Source organism: Musca autumnalis, unplaced genomic scaffold (assembly GCF_047663935.1).
Source record: "Musca autumnalis isolate F117 unplaced genomic scaffold, ASM4766393v1 scaffold_5, whole genome shotgun sequence".
In the NCBI taxonomy this organism is placed as follows: domain Eukaryota; kingdom Metazoa; phylum Arthropoda; class Insecta; order Diptera; family Muscidae; genus Musca; species Musca autumnalis.
Genome location: NW_027412088.1, coordinates 18,283,262 through 18,311,095, shown reverse-complemented (window position 1 = coordinate 18,311,095; position 27,834 = coordinate 18,283,262). Strand labels below are relative to the sequence as shown.

The 27,834-nt window shown below is 34.9% G+C and overlaps 2 protein-coding genes and 1 long non-coding RNA gene across 7 annotated transcripts; 1 reads left to right on the top strand and 2 right to left on the bottom strand.

The window, feature by feature from the left end:
- The first annotated feature begins 1,668 nt into the window (after positions 1–1,668).
- On the top strand, positions 1,669–6,093 carry LOC141404881 (uncharacterized). Its single transcript, XR_012413102.1, has 2 exons — positions 1,669–1,868; positions 1,939–6,093. It is a non-coding gene; the product is annotated as an uncharacterized lncRNA (long non-coding RNA).
- LOC141404879 (small integral membrane protein 14) lies at positions 5,467–18,111 on the bottom strand. Of its 3 annotated transcripts, XM_073988703.1 has the most exons (5): positions 12,066–12,389; positions 11,905–11,993; positions 6,417–6,505; positions 6,304–6,349; positions 5,467–6,092 (listed from the first exon to the last, which is right to left on the bottom strand). In XM_073988703.1, the coding sequence occupies exons 3-5, from the start codon at positions 6,486–6,488 to the stop codon at positions 5,863–5,865; spliced, it is 348 nt and encodes a 115-aa protein (XP_073844804.1). In that variant the 5' UTR covers positions 6,489–6,505; positions 11,905–11,993; positions 12,066–12,389; the 3' UTR covers positions 5,467–5,862. The 3 variants fall into 3 exon arrangements, with proteins under 3 accessions (XP_073844804.1, XP_073844802.1, XP_073844803.1); XM_073988701.1 differs by lacking the exons at positions 11,905–11,993; positions 12,066–12,389 and adding an exon at positions 17,926–18,111; XM_073988702.1 differs by lacking the exon at positions 11,905–11,993 and having other exon boundaries at positions 12,133–12,408.
- Positions 13,091–22,424, bottom strand: Brca2 (BRCA2, DNA repair associated). Of its 3 annotated transcripts, none has more exons than XM_073988699.1 (4): positions 21,041–22,420; positions 20,923–20,952; positions 18,276–20,857; positions 13,091–13,304 (listed from the first exon to the last, which is right to left on the bottom strand). In XM_073988699.1, exons 1-3 carry the CDS (start codon positions 22,197–22,199, stop codon positions 18,294–18,296), a joined length of 3,753 nt encoding a protein of 1,250 aa, XP_073844800.1. In that variant the 5' UTR covers positions 22,200–22,420; the 3' UTR covers positions 13,091–13,304; positions 18,276–18,293. The 3 variants fall into 3 exon arrangements, with proteins under 3 accessions (XP_073844800.1, XP_073844799.1, XP_073844801.1); XM_073988700.1 differs by lacking the exon at positions 13,091–13,304 and having other exon boundaries at positions 18,698–18,868; positions 18,918–20,857; positions 21,041–22,424; XM_073988698.1 differs by lacking the exon at positions 13,091–13,304 and having other exon boundaries at positions 18,122–20,857.
- Positions 22,425–27,834: the final 5,410 nt, after the last annotated feature.

Genomic DNA, 27,834 nt, shown 5'->3' with positions numbered 1-27,834 from the left:
TTTTCTTTCAATTTCTTCTTTGCTTCCATAATTTTATTTTTCGCAGTTTTTGAACTGAATTTTACAATTAGTGAGGCACTTTTGTTGTTTACGGTTTTATTTTTAATAAAGTACGCTTCCTCGATATTTTCCTCATTTAAATTCACGCCTATTTTTCCCGAAAGTTCAATTACAGTTTCAACTGCGTTTTTATTATCATCCACATTTACACCATTTATTACACAGTCATTTTTGACTCGCTGGTCATCAAGCATTTTCACCGACTCTTTCAATGTTTTGATTTCAGATTTTAATACAATATTTTCTTTTTCCAGGTGCTCAATTTTTTTAGAATTGGCATTTACATTTATCATCAGTTGATCAAATTTAGACGACATAAATTCAACCGAATCAGTCAGTTTATTTAATTTCTCTTCCATTCGTATTAGTTGTGGTTGAATATTCAAATCACTATTTACATTACAAACATGACAAACAAAGTTTTCATGCTTGTTCTTTAAAAAATAATCAAATTGTTTTTTGTCTAGCTTAGTGCACATTACATGATAAAACTTGGAACACTTATAACATTCTATATAGTCATCTTCTCCTTCAATTATTTCAATTTTACAGTGATCACAAACAATTTGTTGGGGTTTAACACTTCTTCGACCACTTTTTGAAGGCATTTCTTATTTATTATAAAAAAAAACTTTAGCCAGGAAGTAAGTAGTTCAAACTTTATATACTGTTTCCAATAGGGTACTCTCACTTGTATTAGATAATGTATTCGTTTTACAAATTAAAGCATACTTTTAGGCATGTCAAAATTAATCCATTAATTTTATTTCACTCTAGATAAATATATTTAGCATAGTTTTAGGGATTATTATATATAAATTGTTATATTATTAATTTCGAAAATATTCTCTTTTTAGCACTTATGTTTTTTGTTTTTAAAAACAATCTCTCTCAAAATATTTGTTTTGTTTCTCGTATGCATAAATCTAAATGCCACTCTCACTATATTTCACACAAAATTTTATTTCAATAAAATATCTTTATTTTTGCGCGGAATTTTAACAACAGCACTTAAAATCGTTGCAGAGTTTTTATAAAATTATTGTTATAACTTGTTAAGCACTCAAAGAGGTCTAAAACCTTTGTAAATCGCTTTATTTTCGGAGCGCTGTAAAAACACGTCTGTCCGCTACACTGTTTGCTCTCATTGAATTGATTTAAGAACCCGTAGTTTCATGCACGAATACAAAGCAACTGACAATACGGAAGTCAGGGGCCTAATTATGTGAGTCGATTCGATCGAGAAATTACTCGTGAATTTGTTTTCGACACGATAAAAAAACGGCATTATAAGTCTCGATCGAAAACGTTTAAGCATTGTTATCGATTTTTTCGATAGTAACCGGTAATCGAACTGTGAAAACCGGTAATCGAACTGTGAAAGCCTATATTTTCTTTAATTAACATAATTATAGGTAGATGCCGAAAAAGTATTTATTTAAAAACAAAAAAGAAAAAAAAACATTATTATGAATGAAAAAATGTAAATTTTTGTGAAATTTTTTGAAAAATACTTTGAATAATAATTTCGGAATAAAGTTGTGGTAAGAAAATAAGAACATTATTAATGTTTTGAAATCCTTTTTTAAATTGTTGTGACATATTGCTAATGCATCTACCTTAATAAACGTACGGTTGTTTTGGCAGAATTATTAGAAACATTGGCGCAATTTTTATAAGAAATGAACATATAATAATAAAATGGATCCATCTGTGTTATTCTTGTTATCTTCTTCTGACGAAGAAGATGACAACATTAATTTAATTCGTAAACAAATTCGTTCACACAGTGAACCTTCATCTTTACCGTAAGCTGCGTGTTTTAAAGTATAAATCATAAATTGATCAATTTAAAATGTATATTATATTTCTTCGCAGATTTCTACAAAGATTCAGGCTGACAAAAGAGGCTTTCCGTTATGTACTTTCTTGTTTGGAATTGTCGTGCCAAAGTTCAAAATCTGTCCCCCCAATTTTGCAGTTGGCAGCAACGTTGTCCCTTTTGGGAAGTGGCGGTTTCCAATATACTGTAGGGAATGATTTCCTTTTAGGTCTGTGTCAGAGTGTTACATCAAAAATTGTTAAGCATGTTAAACAATATTGTATTCTTAATTGGGGGCCCCGCGGCATTTAATTTAGATGCAAGTTGCTCCCATAAACGATTTGAATATGCCCGAGCTTCTGAACAACTAAATTTTCCTTTGGCCAAAGATGGGTGTTGGGACATGAATTCTGCCATAATCGCTTTTTGTTTAAAATTTATTCTGTTTACTTTTGTAGTCCTAAAAAATAACAACTTCAAATTTGTTTTCATTGTTTTTCGCAGAAATACTTACATGTTCCTCTTATTTCCTTAAACGACTGCAAACACAAATTTTCCTAAATTGAATACGAAAATTATTTTTGTTTCAGTTTTGCTATTATTTCTCAACACAATTTTTTATTCTTACTTTGTTCAGAAATCTTCACATTTATTAACTAATTTATCTGTTTTTTGCTTAAACGAAAGCAAGATTCAATTTGCACATTACTTTTCTTGCATTTACATACTTTCCTTTTGCTTGTTTACGATTGGTAATGTAGCAACGAGAAATGTCTCGCAGAAAATTGATCGATAACTCGATAATTTTACTCGATACCGAATGTTATCATACCAACTATGGGTACTCTGTTCGAAAAAACTCGATATCGACTCACATAATTAGGCCCCAGCCTGTCAGTCGCAAAATAATCCACTCAATCAATTCAATTGCTGATGATAGCGCTTTGTGCTTCCCAGGAACTCTGGTACGGCCAGAAGCTTCTTGAAGGAACTCATGGTACGAGCGGGAGTGACGTGAAGCTACCGTCTACCGGTATAAAGCTCTACTCTTACACAATGGTGGTAAAGATGGTGGATAAAAGAAAAATGAACAAGTAAATCGGCAGGTACCGTTCTATGGGGGCTATGTGAAGGCGTGGACCTATACCAACAAATTTCAGGTGGAAAGTTTTATACACCCAACGATGACTAAATAACAAATTTCAGCCATTTCGGTGGATTATTGTGGCCAAAACCTTCAAAATACCGAAAATCGGCAGGTACCGTTCTATGGGGGCTATGTGAAGGCGTGGACCTATACTAAAAAATTTCAGGTGGAAAGTTTTATACATCCAACGATGATTAAATACCAAACTTCAGCCATTTTGGTGGGATAATGAAACTAAAACCTCAAAAATACCGAAAATCGGGAGGTACCGTTCTATGGGGCTATGTGAAGCCGTGGACCTATACCAACAAATTTCAGGTGGAAAGTTTTATACACCCAACGATGACTAAATACCAAATTTCAGCCATTTCGATGGAATATTGAGGCCACAAACTTCAAAATACCGAAAATCGGGAGGTACCGTTCTATGGGGCTATGTGAAGGCGTGGACCTATACCAAAAAATTTCAGGTGGAAAGTTTTATACACCCAACGATGACTAAGTACTAAATTTCAGCCATTTTGGTGGATTATTGTGGCCACAACCTTCAAAATACCGAAAATCGGGAGGTACCGTTCTATGGGGGCTATAGTAAGGCGTGGACCTTAACCGACAAATTTCTGGGGGAAAGTTCTATACCCCCAACGAAGACTAAGTACTAAATTTCAGCCATTTTGGTGGATTATTGTGGCCACAACCTTCAAAATACCGAAAATCGGGAGGTACCGTTCTATGGGGGCTATAGTAAGGCGTGGACCTTAACCGACAAATTTCTGGGGGAAAGTTCTATACCCCCAACGAAGACTAAGTACTAAATTTCAGCCGTTTTGGTGGATTATTGTGGCCACAACCTTCAAAATACCGAAAATCGGGAGGTACCGTTCTATGGACCTATACCAAAAAAATTCAGGTGGAAAGTTTTATACCCCCAACGAAGACTAAGTACCAATTTTCAGCCATTTCGGTGTGATAATGAAGCTAAAACCTTAAAAATACCGAATATCGGGAGGTACCGTTCTATGGGGTCTATGTGAAGGCGTGGACCTATACCAAAAAATTTCAGTTGGAAAGTTTTATACACCCAACGATGACTAAATACCAAACTTCAGCCATTTTGGAGGGATAATGAAGCTAAAACCTCAAAAATACCGAAAATCGGTAGGTACCGTTTTATGGGGGCAATATCAAAACGTGGACCGATATATCCTATTTTCAATACCAACCATCCTGGAAGTAATAAAAACTTCTGTAACAAATTTTGACGATCTATCTTAAAAATTGCGAGCTGTACCTTGATTTCAACAGACAGACGGACGGACATGGTTAGATCGACTCAGAATATTATGCTGATCAATAATATATACTTTATAGGGTCTCCGACGAATATTTCGATGTGTTACAAACGGAATGGCAAATTTAAATATACCCTCCATATGGTGGAAGGTATAAAAGTATAGAGTTTTAAAAAATCTAGAAGTACATGAGTCAGAATGTAACGTCGAACATGGTACAGGCACGTCTTCCGAGAATGTGGAACAGGTTTCCGATATCTCCGAACTTGATCTAAGATTGGCCAAATATTACGAGGTGAAATGTATAGACAAATCCGTTAATCCGTTCTAGAGTTACCAGGCGCACCAGCCAGCAAAACAAACGGACGGACAGGGCTAAATTGTGTGAAACACATTTCGTCCAAACATATTTAGGGTCCAACCAAAAATCATTTTTTCGGTGTGGCACATTTTTGATCGTATCAAAGTGAATATATACCCGTAGAATGATCTACGGACCAATCTGAATATTGGTTTCCTTCGAGCCACGAGCTGTAGCAACTACAAGGTGGCGCAAAAGTAAACTTCCGATTTGCGTTGCCCACAGCAAATTTAGTGATAGAATTTTCTATTTCCGCATTAAAATTTATACTTCTTTACAATTAAATTAATAGCTGAAGGTTCAAAACATTGATAGAATTTGACAAAAATTTCCGTCGTTTTGCTCATTTTAATCGCATGATTTTCTCTTCTGGCAAATCAACTACAGTTGAGTTGCTATCCATAATCGACCCCTTGAGTTGATTTAATTTTGTATGGTAAATCAAGGTGGATTTGGGTGGATTAAGCACTTAAATCGAGATAATGCCCTTAATCATCGTATAAGGGTATAGTCTAAACGGGCTATTAGGGGCCAATCGCAAAATTTATAGCATTTTCTGATAGGAGGATTACTTTTGCGCCACCTTGTAGAAACCGATATTGACGATCTTTTTGAAAGTATACGCAAAGTGGAAATGTCAAGAAATGTCAAATCAGAGAGTATAAGTATTTGATTTTCTGTTTTTAAAATCAATTTTTAATGCGATTTGAGGAATAAATGTTCTGCGACGAGCAAAGTAAGTATGTAAAATGAAGGCTCATTACCAATCAATAAATAAATCCGATTTTGTAATTTTTATTCTTTATTGAAATTATTAGGGGGATGATTTTTTTCTCTATCACAGTTCTAAGGGCAAGAAACAGACATTAAAGAGAAATAAATATTAGCTTTTATATAAATGTTTTATTCAATTCAAATCTTGTATATGTTGTTGCAAATATTTCAATTTTTCTTGTTACTTTTTAATGAGATTTCCAGATATTTCCACACGAATAAAAACCGAAATGCATTGTGCAATTTAAATATTGCAAAAAATTTTTACATATAAAATATTTCGAAAAAAAAACATATTAAATTAATATTAGTACCAATATACCTATATATGTACGTATACTTTTAAATGAACTGATTATAAAAAAGAAAATAAACGGATAATCCAGGAATAATTCGAATAAAAGTATTAGTTAACCGCCGGCGGTGTAGGTGGGGGCGGTGATGATGGACCACCACTTCCATTATTTCCATTTGGATTTCCACCATTACGCTTGTTGTTGCTATTGGTTAATTTCAGTATCGATTCTGGTCGAATGAAATACATGACCATAGCAAAGATCATAATCATGGTCATCATGGTAAAATTGCCCTCTTCGTCACCAGTTGAGGTGCTGGGTTGCTGCAATCTTCCTGTAACTGTTGGCAAAAAAAATATCGGTTAGCATTCTTTTTTTATTGTTTCAAAGTTTTTAACAGCAGTAAAATAAAAAATTGCTCTGTTCCAGAACCTACAATTTTTTACTACGATAACAATTTTTTAATTTTTGTTATCGAAACAATTAGTAGATCCTTGCAGTACTGGAACAGACCAAATGTTATCAAAAATATTTCTAAATTTTCTACATACCATCAATACAATGGGTGTCAGTACATTCATTTTGATTTTGTCGTATCTAAAAAAAGGTATATAATGAAGATTATATTAATGTGCAAAGATTTCTTTGTTAATGTGATGCTTACGAAATTTAATAGCCTTTGCATGGCCCATTCAGGTGACCACACACATTCGCAACCATCAAATTCGTCACCCATCTTCTGCAGAAATCAACCTAAAATATTGTTGAAAACATTTTATTAGCCTTTATCAGTATTTTATAAATTTCAGAAGTTTATAATGCTTTTATGGGATATTGGTTAACTTGATTTAATATGAATATTATAGCCATGACAATTATAGCAGTAAAGATAAGTAGATAACCTCTTAAATAAAAGTGATTTCCCAAGACTTATGTAGGCAACAAATGTAGTTTGTAGGCCAAAGCCTTCACTCCGTGGTAGAATTTATGGTCATTATTCGGACTTTGTAATTTTGGTGTTAGAAAAATTTTATTGTCTGGTCAAGGCATCAGTCAAATGCCATTCGTAGGCACTTAAAAGAATATCTTTGCTCTGGTTTTATTAGTCTCGGTAGGCGCTTGTGTACAGATAAAACAGATTTTGCAGATTTTATGAAAATATCGGTAGTCTTTCATTTACCAGGGAGAAACTGTTGGACTCTTACTTACTTAGTTGGCCCATTACAGAACATTTGTTCCATAGACCGAACTAAGAAAAGATCTCCATTCCTCTCTGTTTTTCGCTTGACTTTTTGGAATACCGCGCCTTTCCATTTCTTCATCCACTTGTTTGCTCCATCGAAGCTTAGGCCTGCCGATTCTGGGTGCACCGCCATGGGGCATGTATTCATACGCCTTTTTAGCGGGTTCATCATCGCTCATTCTCATGATATGGCCTAGCCAACGCAATCGTTGCATCTCGATACGTTTAACTATATTCATGTCTTTGTATAGCTTATATAGCTCGTGGTTCATACGACGTCGATATTCACCGTCAACGCAAATCGGCCCGTAGATCTTTCGAAGAATTTTCCTCTCAAACACACCAAGCACTGCCTTATCTGCTTGCGCAAGTACCCATGCTTCAGAGCCATACATTAGCACGGGTAGGATCAGCGTTTTGTATAGTGTTATTTTTGTTTGACGAGATGTGGCTTTGTTTTTAAATTGCTTACTTAAACCATAGTAGCATCTGTTGGCTAATACAATTCTTCTTCTTATTTCACAACTGATGTTGTTTGTTGTGTTTATGGCAGACGAAGTCTTTAACTACCTCAAAATTGTAGGTACCAACTTCCACAGTTGGTCCGAGCTCTATGGACGCTTTGCGCGTCGACACCATCAATTTGGTCTTTTCGCCGTTTACCGCCAGACCCACTTTCGCAGAATCTACTTCGACCTTCCTAAAGGTATCAGTTACTTCCTTTACTGATCGTCCCATGATGTCTATGTCATCAGCATAGGCAAGTAACGTGTGGCTATTGGTGTAAATTGTGCCATTTCTTTTGACATTTGCATCTCGTATTACCTTTTCCAGCAAAATGTTGAATAGAACACACGAAAGGCTGTCTCCTTGTCTGAAACCTCTTTTGGTACAAAATTCTTCGGAGAGGTTCTTTCCAATTTTAACTGAGGACCTAGTATCAGTTAAAGGATGAGCTTTGCGGGGATACCAAATTCAGACATTGCGTGGAATACCTTTGATCGGAGGGGACTGTCGAATGCTGCTTTATAATCGACAAAAAGGTGAAATATGTCGATCTGCATCTCTTGGGTCTTCTCTAGGATTTGCCGCAGGGTAAATATCTGGTCAATGGTGGACTTGCCAGGTCTAAAGCCACATTGGTATGGTCCAATTATTTCGTTGACCATTGGCTTTAGTCGTTCGCATAATATCCCTGACACTCTCTTATAGGCAATAGGGGGAAGACTTATGCCCCTATAGTTTGAGCATACAGTCTTATCTCCTTTCTTGTGGACGGGACATAGGATGCTCAGGTTCCAATCGTCGGGTACGCGTTCTTCCTGCCAGATGGTGCTAACTAGCTGATGCATACACCTTATCAGCGCGTCGCCTCCGGTTTTAAACAGCTCGGCTGGTAAGCCATCGGCTCCTGCTGCTTTATTATTCTTCAGCCGGTTGATTGCTGTTTTTACCTCATCTTGGCCTGGCGGTATACATTCTATACCATCTTCTGGGATTGGATCTGTGGTATCATCGTCTTCGCTACTATTGGATACCAGCAGATTTCTCTCTTTTTCTTGCGGAAAAGACGTTTCTCTTCTCTCCTTTTCTCCCGATATCTCTCTCTCGCGCTCTACGCGTTGCTACTGATTGCAAAGTAGCTCTATATGCCGCATTTTTCTCTTCGGTAGCAGCACGACACTCCTGGTCATACCATGAACTCCTTTGTGGAGGTCTCTGGAATCCAAGTATGGATTTTGCGGCTGTTTGCATGGAGTGGGCAATATGTTGCCATTGTGTTGTTATGTTATCGGGACAAGGAGTACTCGCGTTAAGCAATTGGGCTAGTTGAGTGGAATATGCTGTGGCTATCTGTTGTGTTTGCAGCCTATCGATGTCCAACTTCCGCGTTGAGTCTGTTCGTGCTTTATTTGCAACGTTTAGACGGGTACGTACCTTTGCTGCAACAAGGTAGTGGTCCGAATCAATGTTTGCGCCTCGGAACGATCGTACATCCAACACGCTGGATGAATGTCTTCCATCTATTACAACATGATCAATTTGATTACTTGTTCTTTGATCTGGAGACAGCCAGGTGCCCTTATGAATATCGAGATGATTAAATCTGGTACTGCTAACTACCATGTTTTTTGCAGCTGCAAAGTCTATCAGCCTCATACCATTGTCAGATGTTTCACTGTGGAGACTGAATTTCCCGACTGTTGGGCCAAAGATATTCACCTTTCCAATTTTGGCATTAAAATCGCCTAGAATGATTTTAATGTCATGGGCAGGGCAACGGTCATATGTTTCTTCTAAGCGCTCGTAAAATATATCTTTGGTCTGTTCGTCCTTTTCTTCAGTGGGAGCATGAGCACAAATAAAGCTGATGTTGAAGAATTTAGCTTTTATTCGAATTGCAGCAAGTCTTTCATTCACTGGGGTGAAGCCTGATACCAGATGTTTTAGTCTCCGACTAACTACGAATCCGCAATCAAACTCATGCTTTACGTCATGGCAGCTATAATACAGTGCGTCACCTTTAGGTGTTGTTGTGACGCCTTTCCCAATCCATCGTATTTCCTGTATGGCAGTAATATCGGCCTTGTACTTTTCAAGTACGTCTGCCAATGCGAAGACTGCACCTTCTCTATAAAAAGTGCGAACTTTCCAGGTGCAGATTCGCAGATCATGGTCCTTAAAACGTTTGCGGGGTTCGTCAACTTTAGAGGGGTTTGTTTTTCTTTTCTTTCGTTTTTTCATAGTAGGATGTTTTTTCTAGGGGAGGGTTACTAACCCGACGCCCAAACCCAAGTTTTTAACGTTCTTATGGGTGAACGCGCGGCACATGTTAGCTCACTACCTTTAACGGGTGTTAAAGGCAGTTCCCCTGGTGACACCACGGGGAGGTCAGTGTCCACTTGAGATGAAAGAGGGACCAAGATAAATCCTGGGCTTTGCCATGTTAAAGCCGGTCAAGACCGTTGCTTGGTATCATTCATCCCCTTGGTATCATTCATCCCCTGTGTTGGACTCTGGCGTTTGTCTTGTGCCAGACTATGAAAATTTTCATGAAAATGTTTTGAGCTAATGTATACCTAATTTCATAGCAGCTAATATTTGTCCGCCGCACAGTGTTTCAGAATATATAAAAATACAAAAAAAAATGAAAATTTAAAAAAGAATAATTTTTTTCTTTAATTTTAGAAAGGAAAATTTCATTGTGATTTTTTGTGTGCAACATCGAAGTTTTAAACGCGGTTTTCTCGAAAGCCCACTTAAGTTCGAAACGGATGATCTAATCTTCATACTTTTGTGGGATTATTATACAAAAAAACTTGTCCGTAATAACCCAGCAAACCAATCGTAACAAAATCAAAATTGGTGGTTGACATAATTGCGGAACGAAATCGGATCGATTTCCCTAAACTTCTAAATCTACAACTGTTAACGTACCCAATGAATGTGCCATTAGGGACACCAAAGACTCGTCGATCCAGAGATCATATGTACTCGGACATTTAGTTCAAGACTCACTCACACCTCCCTCATAATAATATGTCTCATTTTGTTATTAATTGGATTTTTCGCTCTTCAGACGTATCGGCTGTGGAATGGCTTCTCTGTCGTTTTTTCAAATGAAAAGTTCTTGGACATAGAAGCCATTCCACAGTCGATACGTCTGAAGAGCTATTTAACTAACAGCGAAACCAGGTCACGTAATTTGGTTACTGTGTGGGTTCGAGTCCTTGGCTTTCCTTTTTCACTTGCAAAAAATTCCGATCATCAAGCTTATCTCTAAACGAGAAAATTAATAAAAATCATGAAAAAGCAACGATAGCAATTACGATAATTTGTTAGTCAGTAAATAAATATATGTATTTATCTTAAACAAATTAATATTACGTTTCAAAAGTCTCAAGTTCTTTTTGCAAGCCTGTTTCGATGATTGTACAAACAACGACACAACACACATACTAAAATATACGACCGCTTTATTTCTAAATTAAAAACATTTGAAAAAAAAGCACAACAATCAATTCCTCGCATTGCCTTATCAAAACAAAGTTTTAAAAAATACCATCGTCGTTTTTAGTATGTATAAATGCCATTGTTATGGGCAAAACCTACATATACATAGCATATTAACATAGCGTAGCGTCGAATGTGATGGCATATACAGTTTGTCAAGTAATTGTTTTCGAACCAAGAAAACGTCTTAGTTTTCAGATATTCCCGGTTTAAGACCTATAGGAGGACCCTGTTTACATGTAAGATGACCTGGTACTTCTTTGGTCCATATGGTAACCCTCCTTGTACGGATATTCGATGTCTAATATTGTTGATACTTGTTTGTAGTTAATCCCTGTTAAGAATAAAATTCATAAAATGTCATGATTTTCAAGTATTTATAGAAAATATGGGGTATTTTGGAACCTCTATTACATTTCGAAAACATTTATTTGACAGCTTGAAATATGGGTTTTCGTTACATTTTTTTGGACTACGGGGTTAATTTTTTATTTATTCATCCTATCTTGTCTTAAATAAGTCGACCAACTATTTTTTGCAAAAAACCCGACATTTTTATCCCAATTATCAGTCATTTTTCATAATTTAATACAGAAAAATGTCAGTTTTCTTGGTTCGAAAACAATTACTTGACAAACTGTATTAGGTATAGCATATAAAAATGTTTGTATGTTTGTGATATAAATCATTTCTAGCAATATGACCTAATGCATTTTTCTGTAAGCATCAATTATAATTTTCTATATGGCATTTATTTGAATTAAATATATCCATGACCCATCATTAAGGACTTATGTAATGACAACAATCAGCATTTAAAAAAAATATGTATGTATGCACCACTGTAATATTTACATTTAGAATATACCTATGCGGAAATAAAAACTTTACATACTTTTTGAAGGAACTATTAAAGTCTTAATTATAGCGACGGACGACGATACTTTTGCAAAATCTTTTTGTGGTTTCTTGGTTTCTTCACTACTAAAAACAAAACAAGTTTTTTCTTTAATACTTCACTAATCACAACACACAACCACACATATTTATATTTACATTGATGATGTTGTAGAGGGAGGGGGAGGTGAATTGTTGTGTAGTGTAAAATTACACCCCCTTTTACCTTATATGGATCCGATGAGAAGTTATTCTGCCTTCTTTTTCTAATTGGAATTTGCAGCTTTCCCAACAAGTAGATATTTATATTTCTTAACAACAAAAAACTAAACTAATACTTTTATTTATGAAACATTGTGATTGATTTAATGGGAAAAGTTTAATTTGTGTGGAACTCGACTGCACAATCGTTTAAAGCAACAACAAACACAGATTGACACAAAATAAATGTTTTTTCTTCTCGTTTTTGTGTTGTGCAGGTTTTTGCCACATGAATAATGGGTATTCGGTATGAGGAGAAAGTAGTTACTGGTTACAGAGAAAATAAAATCAAAGGTAGGTTCACACGTAGTGCAAAAAGTGACCGTTAAATACAGAGTTTACCCAATCCATTAAAAATGTCCGTCTCGTGAACTACCGGAAAAATGTTCGCAACTTAAGTTTCTATTTCTTTAATTTATAACAAATTCTTAGAAATGTATACACTCTTGTTAGTTTTTGAAGAAAAAAAAAAATGATTTTGCCAGCGGCGGGTAGGGATTAACAAATTGGCTTATTTGTGGGGATCTTTAAGCAAGCGCTTATAAAATGTATCCAACGGAATGCATTTTTCGTAACTCCGTGTGAACTGCATCGAAGGATGTAGTGAAGTCATAACTCCCCATGCACAACTTCCAAAATTTTTTGCTGGGTTACTACAAATGTGTATTTACAGCGTGTTTTTGTAAAAACTTTTTGCCCATTCGTTCGTCGATTTCATGAACGAAGACACAATTTGGTTTTCATAGCGGTTGACGTTTGTATTCGTGTGACAAACAAATGAAAGCTTTTTATTTTCGTAATTTTTTTGGTTTTCGTAACAAAATCAGACGAACGAATTCGTCAAAAATAAACGAATGGAAAAGACCCATCGTTTTGTATGAAAATTAAATAATTTGAGTAATAAATGGCACAAAACACACGAAAACTGGAGGGGAATGCACTTTTATTTATTTTCATAGAAGCACGCGCGTATATGTACATCCGTTTCTTCATATTATCACAATTATTTGTGGACAAATTTGATTACATTTTTTTCTTATTTTTTGTTTGTCATCTGTTTATCGGGGTTACCATCAAGTAACACATTTTACGTGCAGATGTCTATGCAAAATTCACCAAATAAGTATCATGGAAACCCTGAAATATAAAAGCTTTTATGAAATAGATGAAAGCTTTTAGATAAAAACGAATGGTTCGTAAAATTTTACAAAAACCAAATTTTGAACGTATACGTTTTAGTACGAACGGTTCGTGTGACAGGAAAGCATTTTTACAAAAACACGCTGTTAGTCACTAAAAATGCCGAAGATGAAACCCACACGCAAATCGATCGATCTGATACATAAAGTTAAAATATATGCTCTGGCAAAATTGCAAGCTTCTACGTTCAAAAACAACGATCCTATTCAAGAAATGGCATTTCGGAAAATGTGATAATATTTCAGATTTTGTTGTAATGACGGATCCCAAAACCAAACGTTTCCGCTGTTTTGGTTTCATTTATTACTCCCATTCGTATAGGATTGATAATATCCCGAATACTCGCCCTCATAAGAATTATATTCCATAAAACAGTTTTTCATGTTATAACGTTTTTTGCTTCTACTGTAAAGCTTTAATTTTGTGGGTTACGTCTTCGGGCATTTATGGTGACGATTTATTGTCATAATAAATACTTGAAAATATTTCCATGTTGGACATTTTGCGAAATACCGATTCATATCAAAAATTGTACAATAACTTGTGTCGGTTTATACGATATTTAAGCATGTATACTAGATGCTTAAATATCGTATAAACCGACACAAGTTATTGACTTTTTGCCTATTTCTCGAAAATGGTTGATTTCCTGTAAATGAATTAACTTTGAATAACACTGTGCAACATTTTTAAGGTAATCTTGTGCAAACAATTCGAACTGAGGATTTTTTTAAAGTACAGACCCAAACGACAGGAAACCCTAGTTGGGAATGTTGTGTCAGATCCAGCTCGGATTTTATGGACCCATCTAAACACGGTTCAATATTGAGTTTTTAAAAAAATTCGGGGCTATATCTCTGAAACCAATGTAAATCTTCGTCTGACCTCTGAGCAAATCTGTAGATAAGGACAAGAATAAAATATTTGGAGAAATAATGATGTCGAAAAACTACATTTATTGCCTTAAATTTCAAAATATATGCAAAAATGCCATAATTTTTGTACATTTCGCACGGTATCTCCAAAACCATTATTTTTTTCTTTTGGTAAAATATTCCCTGGAATGTAATACACAACTCTTTAGAACATGTCATTGCTGTAAAATTACTATATCCCGTTGTTTTCAGTACATTTTCCAACGACGATTTAATAAAAATGTCAGTAATACGGCGTTTATATTATAGTTTTTTGCAGGGTTAACCTTCTTTATGAGGATTTGTTTGAAGTATATACAATGGAAATGACATTTGAAACCCAGACCCACTGGGTTAACCTTGTTATATATAAACGGCCTATAAGGTACTGAAATCCGAAATGCGACAATAAACTGTTGGTGTGAACTGTGTTTGAAATACGTGTTGTAAAAGATGTGATGCAAAATACCGCTGAAACAACACGAACTAAGCTTTTAATAGTTTCAGAATGTTCTGAAGAATTGTTAAGAACTTTATTTCGAAGATTTTTGCAAAAGGTTACTAGGTTCAACTCCCAATATTTTAGCCGATACTGACCAGAATTTCAGCAATTATGTAAAATTGTCTATATTTTATAGATTTTTATGCCCTAGATGGAGTTTTCTTATGTGTGTTCAAAAGATAAGTTCTAATAGTTTAGTGCTACAATGTTGCTAAAGACAGCAAGGCCAAATTCCCATTCGTTTCTGAGATAAAGGCCTGATGAATGCAAAAAAGTGTAGTTTTAGCCCGGTTTAGATGAGGCCACAAAATCCGAACTGGATCTGACAGGACAAAACCCTACTAGGGTTTTTGTAGTCAAAAAATGCATACTAGAGGTTTTTTGAATTTTCAGTGTTGCATAGTTTATTCCGTGTATGTGTTAAAAAGGCCCAAACAAACCACTTTAAAGTTATTTTTTTGCGAAAAAAAATACTATGAAGCGAAAAAAATGTTCCCAATAAATGGTTTACCGTTTGTACGAATGAGTTTCCTTTTGTCTATTAATGACTAATGGCATGTTTATGATCTGATCTGTTTATGTTTTTGCCGGGTTAACCTTCTTTATGAAGAATTATTTTGACATATACGCAACGAAATAGACAGTTGAAACCCAGTGGGATTTTTAAATGCGGTTATATGCAAACCACTATAAAAATGCTTTTTGGTTGTTGTTTTTTAGCAGCATAGGTTTGATAGTCGTCAATAGCCAATCCAACACAAAGAGCCCGCTGCTGTGGAATTAATGCTTTTTGGCAAACATGTGTTAACACAAAATTCCAGCAAAAGAGAGTGGTTAAGGTAGAAATTTTGACTTTGTGGAATATTGCAAGCGACCATATTTTCAGAATGCCACCCTGAGAACAGCAACAGGGTGCCTCCTCATGGCTTCAGTGGACCATCTACATAAGGAGGCAAAGATTCTTACAGTACAGCAACACAATGAGATGGTTTTGTTGCAATACTTGTTCGGGTGTTACCGTGAGAACCATCCCAATCACCATCTGGTGGGTAGGCCCAAGAAGGATATCCACACTCTAGAGGAAGAGGTGCACCCATACGCCCATCAACAGGTTTAAAGCAGCAGATTTAATAGCATTTACACAGACGCAGTTGCTAAGGCCATAAGCAAATATAGTGTGAATGAAGTCCTTGGAGTACATCCCCCATATTGCAGTCGGCTTAATTCTTATAGGGCAAAGATCGATCGCACCGTGCAAAACATCTGCACAGCATGCGACATATGCCCGTACGACACACTGACCTGCTAAACCTACCACCTAACTCCAATGGATCAGTGGCTACATCCCATCGAAGCAGCCACTTTCCCGGAACTAGAGATAGACCCAGACCTTGATTGAGCAGAAGAACGAACACACAAACAAATAATAATAAACAAAATTAAAACAACATTTTTTTGGCTTTCGTAATATTTTGTCCAAACTTAGTTTAAGTTGGAAGATGAGCTATATAGGTCCACTCCTTCCGGTACCTCCCCCACAAAAGATCCAACATTTTCGGAGAATTTGTGGGTACGATAATTCTTAAAGGAAGTAACCGATTTGGTCCATACTTTGCACATCGTGAAATTTCTACCAGACTTAGATGAGGTTCCAATATGGACGTAATCGGCCCACTCCTTCGGGTACCTCTCACACAAAATTTCGGATAAGTTCAGTTTAGGACCTGCTCGCGAATCGGTTTGATTTTTGTTGCAAGAACTTGTATTCACTTCCCCCATACGAGGATACAAGTTTCATCAGCGGCAAGTCCATACTTCCTGAGAAAATGACCGGAAAAGCCCCTATGACACCTTGTGTAGTGGTTAGAGCGCAAGATAACTCTCGAACGGATCTGTCGATTCGGTCCAAAATTTGGTCTTCGTAATATTTTGTCCAAACATAGTTTAAATTCGAAGATAAACCAAATCGGTCCACTCCTTCAGGTACCTCCCCCACAAAAGTTCAAAAATGTTCGGAAAAATTGTGCGCACGATAAATCTTGAAGGGAGTGATCGATGTAATGCATACTTTGCACATCCTAATATATCCAAACTTCCAAACTTTGGATCTCCTAATAGTTTATCAAAATTTAGTTTAACTTCTAAAATGGCCCATATCGGTCCTCCCTAAGAGTACCTGCCCTACAAAATTTCAACATTTGTGTCTTAGTGCAGTAAATTCCTAATCCACACTTTTGTCGGCAAGTTCATAAGTCTGAAAAGACCTTAAATACATTCGATCTGTCCGGAGGTAAAAGTTTCGGTTCACATTGGCTGAGGGTATATACTTTACTTTTTTACTTGTTTAATAGTAAAACTTACAAAAGGTTCGGGATCGTAAAAATTGAAAACTCCTTAAAATTCTTACAGAAGTGTCAAAATCAACTCATCATATTCTGGTTCCACAACCTGCAGGAATCTACAAATTTGCACTACAATAACAATTTTTTCCTTTATGATATCGAAAAAATAGTAAAACTTAGAAATTCTTGCAGTTCTGGTATAGACCACATGTCGTTAGTTTTTGTTCTGACAAATTTGTCGTGTAAAGAGTTTTTGAAGAAAGCGATTTTCATGTTTATTTAAAGGGAAAATTAGTTTTTCGAGAAAGCGAATACTTTTTTCAAAAAGTACTAGAGATAACGAAGAACTTTGAAAAAAGTTGTAAAAGTGACTCCGTCAGATAAAGGCAATTGGATGGAAATAACATCTTTAAAGAGACATCTATAGTTATATAATATAACAGAGGTCCCATATCATTGAGCTAAAAGTAGAATTGGTATCAGATAAGCCTCCCCTTGTCCCATGGGAATTTCTTTCCCTCTTTGAAAGCTACTTTTTTAGTCAATGGTTTGTATAAATTGTTGTTACATGTTTATTTTGTTGCTTCTTCTTTGGCATGTACCTACACTTATATGAGTGCCAGTGGAAAAACAATTGCATACGCTTCACTAATTACACACAGTATATAAGAATTTTTATCTTGTAATTCATGATTAATAAACTTAAAGTTGTTTTATTGTCCACACTACCATCGACTTGTTACTGTTTATATTTAATATTGGACATGTCAAATTCAATTAGTTTTGTACGAAAAACTCACCAAAAACGTTTTATAAATACCGCTGTTGTTATTCTTTTTATAAAAGTGCAATGCTAACTGATGTCAATATCTTTTCCCATAGAAATATACTCCAGTGGGAGTTAAAAGCAGAAGGCACAACGACAGACAGCAGCAGTCAACCAAAACAAATAACAACCAAACGTAAAACAAAAACGATAAACGTGGACTATATTCATTGGCTTTGAAAAGTTTTGTCTTTTTTAATACATTCGCACACATAGTATATACAGGCATCGTAGATTATTGTTCGCTTAAAAATAAATCTATATGTACATATAACCGAGTAGATGGGGTGTAATTGAACTTAAAAATATTAGGAATATACTTACACAAAACTAATTGTTTTATTAATTTAATGAGTTTTTAGTTATTTTTCTGCGGGTACGCCTTAAACCGGAAGGACGACAATTATTGGTCATATCTTTTGATATGGGAGAAATTGCCGGTGGTTCACCATACATTTTCAAACGTCCAATACGATCATTTGCACTAGGATTTGAAGAGTTTAATGTTATGTTACTACCACATTCTTCGATAAGTTTGGTGGCTTTGGTGGTGGCAGATGTGTTACTTTCTTCCCATGCAATTGTTTTGAAATCTTCTTGTATTTCAGCATCTTTGAGAAGTGGGGTACTACAATTGGGTGCATTTTTAAAGAACTCCTTAACATTTGGTGTCCATGGTGAGTTGATGGGACCCAGAGATTTGCTTTTTAGTGGTGTTTTTGCAGCATGTTGTTCATCCATGGCGATTAATGGCACTTCATTATTTTCCAAATCTTTATTGTGATGATTGTCTGAGGAGGAGGAGGAGGGCTTGCCATTACTCGATGAACTGCTTCGTTTTTTGCGCCTTTTGCTAAGCGACAATAAATTCTTTCGCGATATTATTGATTTTGTGAGCGGAGATTGCACAGAGAGTTCTGAAAATGATTGCTGAATACGTTTTGATGCTGGCAGTGGGGTACTTACATTATCTGGTGGACGTTTGGAGGTATTTGGTGGTATGGAGTTTTCACTTATCAAGGATTTTGTGGTTATGGGAGATTGCATCATAGAATGTTCCATATCGGAAGATTGTAGCCTTTTCGATAATGGTAATTCGGGGTTATCATTTGTTCTTTTCGAAGTTGTTGCCACTGAGGGTAATGACTCCGTCCTAACATTTTCTTTATGATCATTATTTTCATTATTTTTTCTTAGTTCGCTATTTTTGGCTTGAATTTTCTTTTTGGTTTCATCAAGACATTTCTCATAATCCTCAATATTGACATCATCTTGAAAATCTGTTAAAAGTTTGGCAGCCGCCTGTTTAGCTTTGGCTGATATGCTAAGCTTTTTACCGGCTGCGGTTTGAAAACCATTTAGACTAGGTTCTGCGTCAATGTTTGTAATTTTATGTTCATCAACAGGAAATGATTCATGTTTGTTAGTTATCGATAATGCATCATTTTCATGGAATTCTTCTTGCTTGTTATCCTTTTCAATATAATCTTTCAAGTCCATATTTTCAATATTATGTGGGTTTTTATTTTTTAATTTCATATTCTTATTGTTTAATTTTGTTTTTATTTCTTCTAGATTTTGTTCACAGGCACTGAGATCACAATTAGACTGAAATTCCATAAGGAGATTTTCAACAGATTTTTTAGCTTTTGCAGATATTTTAAGATTCTTACCACCAGCAGTTCGAAAACCACCACCCGCATTTGTATCACACTTTTCGTAAGGGGCCATATTACTCTTATTTCCAACTTTCATATCCTTATTTTTATTTTGTATCTTACATTTCATTTCCCTTAGACTTTCTTCACAATCTATGGTTTTAAGGTCTGTTTGGAATTCTTTTAAAAGTTTTGCCACAGCATTTTCAGCCTTTTTGGAAATTTTAACACTTTTGCCACCAGCTGTTTGAAAGCCAAGGAAGTTTGTATTGGTTTTGAGATGAATGTCTTGTTCTATTTCTGCCTTTAAATTGGGAAGATCTTGCCTGCAAGAATTGACATCTGTTTCATTTGTTCCACTACTTTGGGTCTTGTTAGCCCCAATAATTTCAGACTTGGTAGGTGCATTGACTGGTGCTATATTTTCATTGGCATTTGGGGTCGTGTTTGATTTTGTTTGTAACTGATCTTCTAGTGGCCATTCACTGAATATGAGATCTGCCAATTCTGCTTCGTTTTCCCAATAATTTTCAGCAGATTTGTTTTGTTTAGCACCGTTACGAAGATTTGCAGCTTTAGATGTGGAAGGTTTTTCATCCATATGGGAATTTTCAATAAACCAAGACTCCACATCCATGGTTGAATCCTTGAAATTTTTAATTTCTGTTTCAGGTACATCTTTTGAAAATCGCAGTGCATTCTTTTCTGCCTGTTTAGGGTTTTGAATTGGTTTTGCAAATGTTGTTTGGAATTCTATATCACAGTTAGAAAATTTCCTTGTATTTTTGTCAGTAGAAATGTCCTTTGTTGCTTTTATTTCCGGTAATTTTTTGCAAATTTCCAAAGCCTTCATTTCAGCCTCTTTGGAGACATGTATGGGTTTAGCAGAAGCCGTTTTAAATCCAGTATTGAAAACGTTTAACTTATCCTTAGGCACAATAACATCAACATTAACCCCTTTTGATGTTTTCTTTTCTTTCGCGGAATCCAATTCTGGTAAATTTTTGAAAATTTCTAAAGCTTTCATTTCAGCTTCTTTTGATATATGTATGGGTTTGGCTGAAGCTGTTTGGAATCCCACACTTGTGGGGTTATGTTGCTTATTTAGGTCAGTACTTTTATCATAAGTAACTTTGTTGTCCTCTATAGGCGATGATTTAACTCTATTCTGGGTTTTTATTAATGCCAAAATATCTGAACAATCATCACTTTCGTCACTCCAATAATTTTGTTCAACGATTTTTGATGCTGTAATAAATAGAAAAGGATTAAATATGGAAATCTCCAATTAAAATACAAACGTGTAACGTTACCTTGAGTTCTAATAACAATGTCATTGTTATCTGAAAATGAAAAGAGGAAGATGATTTTTAATATTAAGAATCACAATATTCGATTATAAAGAGGATGTAATAAAATAAATGTATTTACCCTCCTCGATATTACTTGGCAAATTGAAATTTTGTGGACTTATCAGTGTTTTATTCATTTGTCCATCTTCACATTCATTCTCTGATAAAGAAATATCCTCTTCATTCGTTGATGATGCTAGGCGAAATCCCAAAAAGTCTTCATCTGAATTATACGAATTCAAATGATGTCTCATAGTCGATTGTAGCCTTATACAATTAATATCTTGTAATAGTTTTGCTACATTATTAGTTTTGGTGAATTGTTGATGGTCGTCAGGAGTCTCGCCCACCTCCATCTCCTCTTGTGAGAAAAAAGTGGTAAGATCTAAAAGATTTTCATTTACTCTTTCTCCTATATCTGGTGGCACCTTGGTGGTTGTGTTTAAGACATCTTCTACTTCTTCTTCTTCACCCGGTTGACTTGGTTCTTGTATGGAAACCGAAGAGCTACCATTACTTGCGCGATCATCTTCTGCACCTACAACACAGCTTTTAGCAGATTCATTATCAAATTCCAAACGCCTATTCAAAGTCTGTTTTCTTCTTCTCTTGCGAAAATACGTTCTTTCAGGCTTTTGCTTAAGTATAAACTGTGGACTATATTCCCAATTTTGCGCACTAGTCTCCAAGGATTTTGTTGTAAAAGGTGACAGGGCAAAGTCTTCGAGTATAGAGTTAACCAAACGTAGACTTTTTCTTGGTGTTGACTCTACCACAAGCTGGTCAGCTTCATTGCAACAATCCATCAATTCAGATTCAGTAATGAAAAATGAATTTTCATGATCATTACATTTTTCATCTTGAAACTCAGTTTCTTCCACTAGCCTCTCAAGAGTCTGAAATTTTACTGGATCTGGTGGTATATAGTCTCTTGTGGTTTTGGTTCTTACAGATTCCCGATCTGCTTTAATCAACATTGTTTCCATTTTAAAAGGCACAAAGTCAGGGACTCTTGCAGATGCGATCACAAAGGTTCTATTCAAATTCTCCTCGCCCTCCTCATCGGAATCATAGTACAACCATTGTAAATTGTTTTCTTCTTTGCTCTTATCACATGTTGCACTGATTGCACTGGCATGTTTGTACATGTTTCGTTTAGATTTTCTGGTCGTTCTTGCATTACGTATTGTGGAATTGATTGAAGAGGAGGGACTTGATGAAATTGACTCTTCCTGCATATCAGTGACGACGAATTGAAGATCTCTTGAATGAATTTAAGAACGTTCGTTTTTTACCAAGAAATACTCAATATGAATGATAAAAACGCCAGAGATCTGTACATCGAAACTGATTGTTATGAAAGATAAGATGAAAATGAAAACAACCAAAATGTTTGAAATGTTTACGAATGAGTGTGAAGCAGAATGGACGTTGTTCATAGGGATAGGTAAGTCGGCTTTCGGTTAATCGACTTTTTACAGTCAAGAATCTAAAAATCGTAGTCGACTTTTGTCCAGAGGGAAAATCGCATAATCAATTATCTTCATGGTTTAATAAGAAAGGTTAGCCAAAGCCTTATGTCAATTTAAATTTTTTCATTCGAGTATGCCTAAAACTTCAAAACAATATAAACAAACTGTGTATGTGTGTGTGGTGTTTGAATAATATGCCGAACAATTTTAAAAACAATCGAATTCAATGATTTTTAAAATTGTTTTTAGACCATTTGTATGGAAGAAATTGGTGAGATTTGCATTGAAACAATCAGTTTATCGTATTCATAGCTCGATTATGCGGAGAAAACTTAACTCTTCATTCATTTTTCGCGTTTTTTATAAAATGCTCAAAAAACGCATTGTAAACAAACCCACTTGTTGCTTTTATTTTGAAGTTTTAGGAATTCAAGAAAAACAAGGGTTCTATAGATTTTTTTCATTTAAATCTACCTCTTTACTTATACCATGATTATCTTGTGTTCGATTCCCGAGTTTGCCCATAGATTTTGGACTTGGCGGTTTTACACTTTTGGTCCCGGTCCACAATACAGTAATTTCATTGAAAAATTTTCATGAAATTAGGTGTTCTTAGGTCGAGTTCCATACAAGGTTAATTTTATGAAATTGCTGTAGTGGGGAACTCGATCTATGAACGTCTAATTTCATGAAATTATTTCATTAAAATGATTCCAGTTTGAAAAATGTTCTTTCCGGTCTATGGGATGTTGTAGAACAATGTTTGTTTGTTGTTGAAATAATAGGTCTGTTCGATAACTTCGCAAGTAATGGCTATTTGCAAGTTCTTCCAACTCTCATTTCTCTTTTATTGAACAAGTTTGTTATCGAACAGCATTTTGTAAAAGTTCGTACAAATTTGTACAAACTTTTGGGTTATCGTACAGACCTAATCGCAAAACCGAAAAATCGTATTTTAGGTTTTAGACCAAAATCGTAAAGTCGAAAAATCGATTATTGCTTTTCATTACCTATCCCTAGTTGTTCAGCGGAAATGAAATGGTTCAAATAAACAAATTCCGTGAAATGAACTGCTTCTTCTTCTTCTTGCTTTATCTTCAGTTTACAGGATACCAGTTTCTAATGGCCAAAATTTTAACTTTTGCGATTAAAGTCCAATTTACATGTGCACATTAAGTGATTTCGTTTTACGAAATCCTAGAAACAAATGAAGTGTATTTACATCTGGTTTTTGCGTCATTTGCTTACGCACACAATCGCACATACACACGGATACAATAACACGCACACAATAATTTTAATTCCGAAACAACACTAATGTTTACCAAATAACTTGACTTAATTCAAAATTAAAAAATATAGCTTTTGCAAGTTTTTTTTTAACCATTTATTTACGCTTTTGTCTTCGTTTGAAAATTTTTGTTTTTCTACAACACACACAAACAAACGAAGACATCATAAAACAGTTGCATTTTTTGGTAGTTTATGACGAAAAAGCAGGGTTGCACATATTAGTATGGTGTTTTCGTGCGATGTTTAGAATAAATGACGCAGCTATCGTCATTTATTTTTGTATGGTAAATGACGCAAAATGTTGCCTGTTTTAGCAAATAAATGACGAAACAGCCCTTAAACCTATTTTCCTGCTAATGTAAAAAGCACATAAAATATAGAACGCTGATACTACCAATATAGGTAAATGGATAATATCGGCGCAGTTTGTCAGTCAATGTTTCTTCATCCATTTTTTTATGTGCGAACCCACTGATTGTTAAAGTAGAGTGGAGTACATGGCAATTTGTCTTAAAATACAACCACAGTTTATACAGTTGGCCATTCAGAGTTCTGTTAACAACATTTGACAACAAACATAATAGATTGTTCATTATTTTGATTTGATTTCCTTTGTATTTTATGTATTTGACAGCAAACTAAATAGTCAGGGCTAACTAGTTTGGGCTGAATGGCCAACTGTATAAACTGTGAATACAACAATAACAAATTCATATATTTCCCGTTTGTCTCCCAGTTGTCCATAATTTCACGACAAATTTTGGACGAGCAAAAATGTTTGTTTCAGTTTTTTAACGTTTCTACATTTTTCCGTTCCCGTATATTTTGGAAAAATGTGTATGTGGAACCATGGTATAAGTAAAGAGGTAGATATAGATGAAAACAAATTATAGAGCCCTGTTTTTTCCTGAATTCCTAAAACGTCAAAATTACTAAACATAAAAGCTTTCTTCCTTTACTTTTTTAATGGTAAGAGTGGTAAAAGAGAAAAGTGTCAAAATTGCTCTCTCATCAACATTTTTACCAGAAAAGTAAAGGAACGGAAAAATGGTAGATCTGGCAGCAATGTCAAAAGCACAGTTTATACAGTTGGCCATTCAGCCCAAACTAGTTAGCCCTGACTATTTAGTTTGCTGTCAAATACATAAAATACAAAGGAAATCAAATCACAATAATGAAGAATCTATTATGTTTGTTGTCAAATGTTGTTAACAGAACTCTGAATGGCCAACTGTATAAACTGTGGTCAAAAGGAAACATAAAAAATTTTCGTCTTTTATTTCACAGTTTTTAATTTAGTTTTGTCAGCGTTCGACTTTTTCTGAGCAAAAACGCGAAAAATGAATGTAGTGCCAAAGTTTCTCCACATAATCGAATTGTGTATATGATGAAATGATTGTTTCTATGCATGGTAGAACAAATACAAGGTAAAGTTAATACTACAACAAATACAACTCGAACAACAACCACAAAGGAATTTGTTTTTGTTTGTAACGTTACTGCCAGTTGTATTTGTAAACAAAACAAGGAAATGTCTATAAATTATTGGAATTTAAAAAACTAATAATTTTTCACATTTGGTTGAATATTTTGGAAAACATGAATGAAAATTTGTTACATTTTCAATTTTTATGGTTCCACATCATTCCACTAAATGCATAAATTCTCGCAGAAAGTAGAATTCTTGCAGAAAAGTTTGGGGTCGCTGGAAATTCATAGAAAAGGAGAAGCTGTTTCAATGTTTTGTTTTAGAAAGAAGCACATGTTTATTAGGGCTTTACTTTTTTAAATTTTAACAAAATACCTCACATATTAACAAACGTTGTATCGCCTCTACAAGCGGTGATTTACTGCGCGACTTATCGTTCGAACTTGGAGGAGGTTACATATCATTGATATGAAGAAGTCTTTCTGGGAAATGTTTTTTTCCGAATGATATTTTTTTTTCTCAAAAAATATATGTCCCTAATGTACATCGAAATAGAAATGAATGTATAAAATGTCATATGAAATTTGACACTAACACTACAACCCAGTTCAGTCAGCTGGGTATTGCTGCTACCATGGTTTAATAAGAAAGGTTAGCCAAAGCTTTATGGTAATTTAAATTTTTTCATTCGAGTATGCCTAAAACTTCAAAACAATATAAACAAACTGTGTATGTGTGTGTGGTGTTTGAATAATATGCCAAACAATTTTAAAAACAATCGAATTCAATGATTTTTAAATTTGTTTTTAGACCATTTGTATGGAAGAAATTGGTGAGATTTGCATTGAAACAATCAGTTTATCATATTCACAACTCGATTATGTGGAGAAAGCTCAACTCTTCATTCATTTTTCGCGTTTTTTAAAAAATGCAAAAAAATGCATTGTAAACAAACACACTTGTTGCTTTTATTTTGAAGTTTTAGGAATTCAAGAAAAACAAGGGTTCTATAGATTTTTTTCATTTAAAGCTCTGTTCCAGAACTAAAAAGTTTTTACAATTTTTACCACTTTTGCACATTTTTCGTTCCCGTACACAAAATTTATATGAAAATCGTTAACGACTTTTACAACTTTTACGACTTTTACCACTTTATAAAGTACGGGAACAGGCCATAAATCTACCTCTTTACTTATACCATGGCTGCTACCTTTTCTTGTTCTACCATGGTTTCTATGCAAAGCTGAAGAATTTCTTCCACATAAATGTTCTAAAAAACGATTTCAAAAATCATTGAATACGATTGTTTTTACAATTGTTTGGCATATTTTTCAAACAGCACACACACTTATGCTAAGTTTACATTTACGAAATCCACTCGATTTCAAGGGTTAACCTTCTCAATGAGGATTTCTTTGACATTTACGCAAAGGAATTGACATTTGAAACCCAACGGGTTTGTTAAATCCGGTTATATTTAAACGTACTAATCATGGTACAATAATACAGGTAAAAGCAAGTGTTGTTGTACAACAAACGTAACAACAACCACATAGAGATTTGTTGTTGGAAGTAATACAAGTGTCAAAGCCTTTCTATCCAAAAAGTAAATAAAAATATGAAATGTCAACATATTTTGAAATATTACGAATATTGTTTTTAGTTTTTCAAAATATTGTTACGGAATTAGATTTAACTAATGTCCGTGTAGACGTTGTTTTATTCCCCGATACGATTTGTACCAAATAAAACAGGGTTCGTTTTAGATTACGTTTCTACAATGCTTTATTTACTTTATTACACTTATTCGGAACCGACTTTAATTACTAGCACACAGCTTATCTCTAGTTAGCACGCAGCACTTCTTTAACCGATCTGTTCAGTTCAACGCTTAAAACACAACTCAACTCATGTTGCCATTCGTAACTCTATTTATACCCAAAATCTCCTTGGTCTAGAAATATCTAGAAATATGGCAACAACTCAGCAGCGAACACACAGACTCACATTCGCACTAAGCGAACATCCATACTCACATACATACAAGCACAGTAATGACGTAACTACAACAACAAACAACTACACGAAATACAAGAAGTAGGAACTAAACGATAATTACATTATTGTTGCAAAACAAAACAAACAAAAGAACATTAACAAAAGGTAATGTAACGACTAGAATGATGAAGAGAGTTCTACATGGTAGTTGTTGTTGCTTAAATAAAGTAACTGCGTAATAAAAACTTTACGTTACAATTCAAATTTTTAAATTAACGGAAATTAAACTAAACTAACTTAAACCTATCAGTTACATTCGTAACAATATAATTGTTTAAAGAGAATTAATAAGACGCTTTGTAGTTTGTAATCCTAACGTTTCTCTACCTGTCTTCTTAGCGGGAATTCGTATTAGCGGTAGGTTACTGTTAATAACATGACAAGAATGAAAAAGAATTATTTGTTTAGATGGAATCTCTGAACCCCAGGATTTAAAATCGTCAAGAAGAGTTCTCAAACAGAGTGATTGGAAGTACAAGAAAGAAATAACACAAGAACCACATCATAACGCAGTCCAGGTCTATTTAAAACCCAATGATGCGAGACAAAACATAAGCATTCCGCTTTTCAGCTTTGCCCTTGGAAACTATTTTCAACAGTGTTATACTATTTTCAACAGTG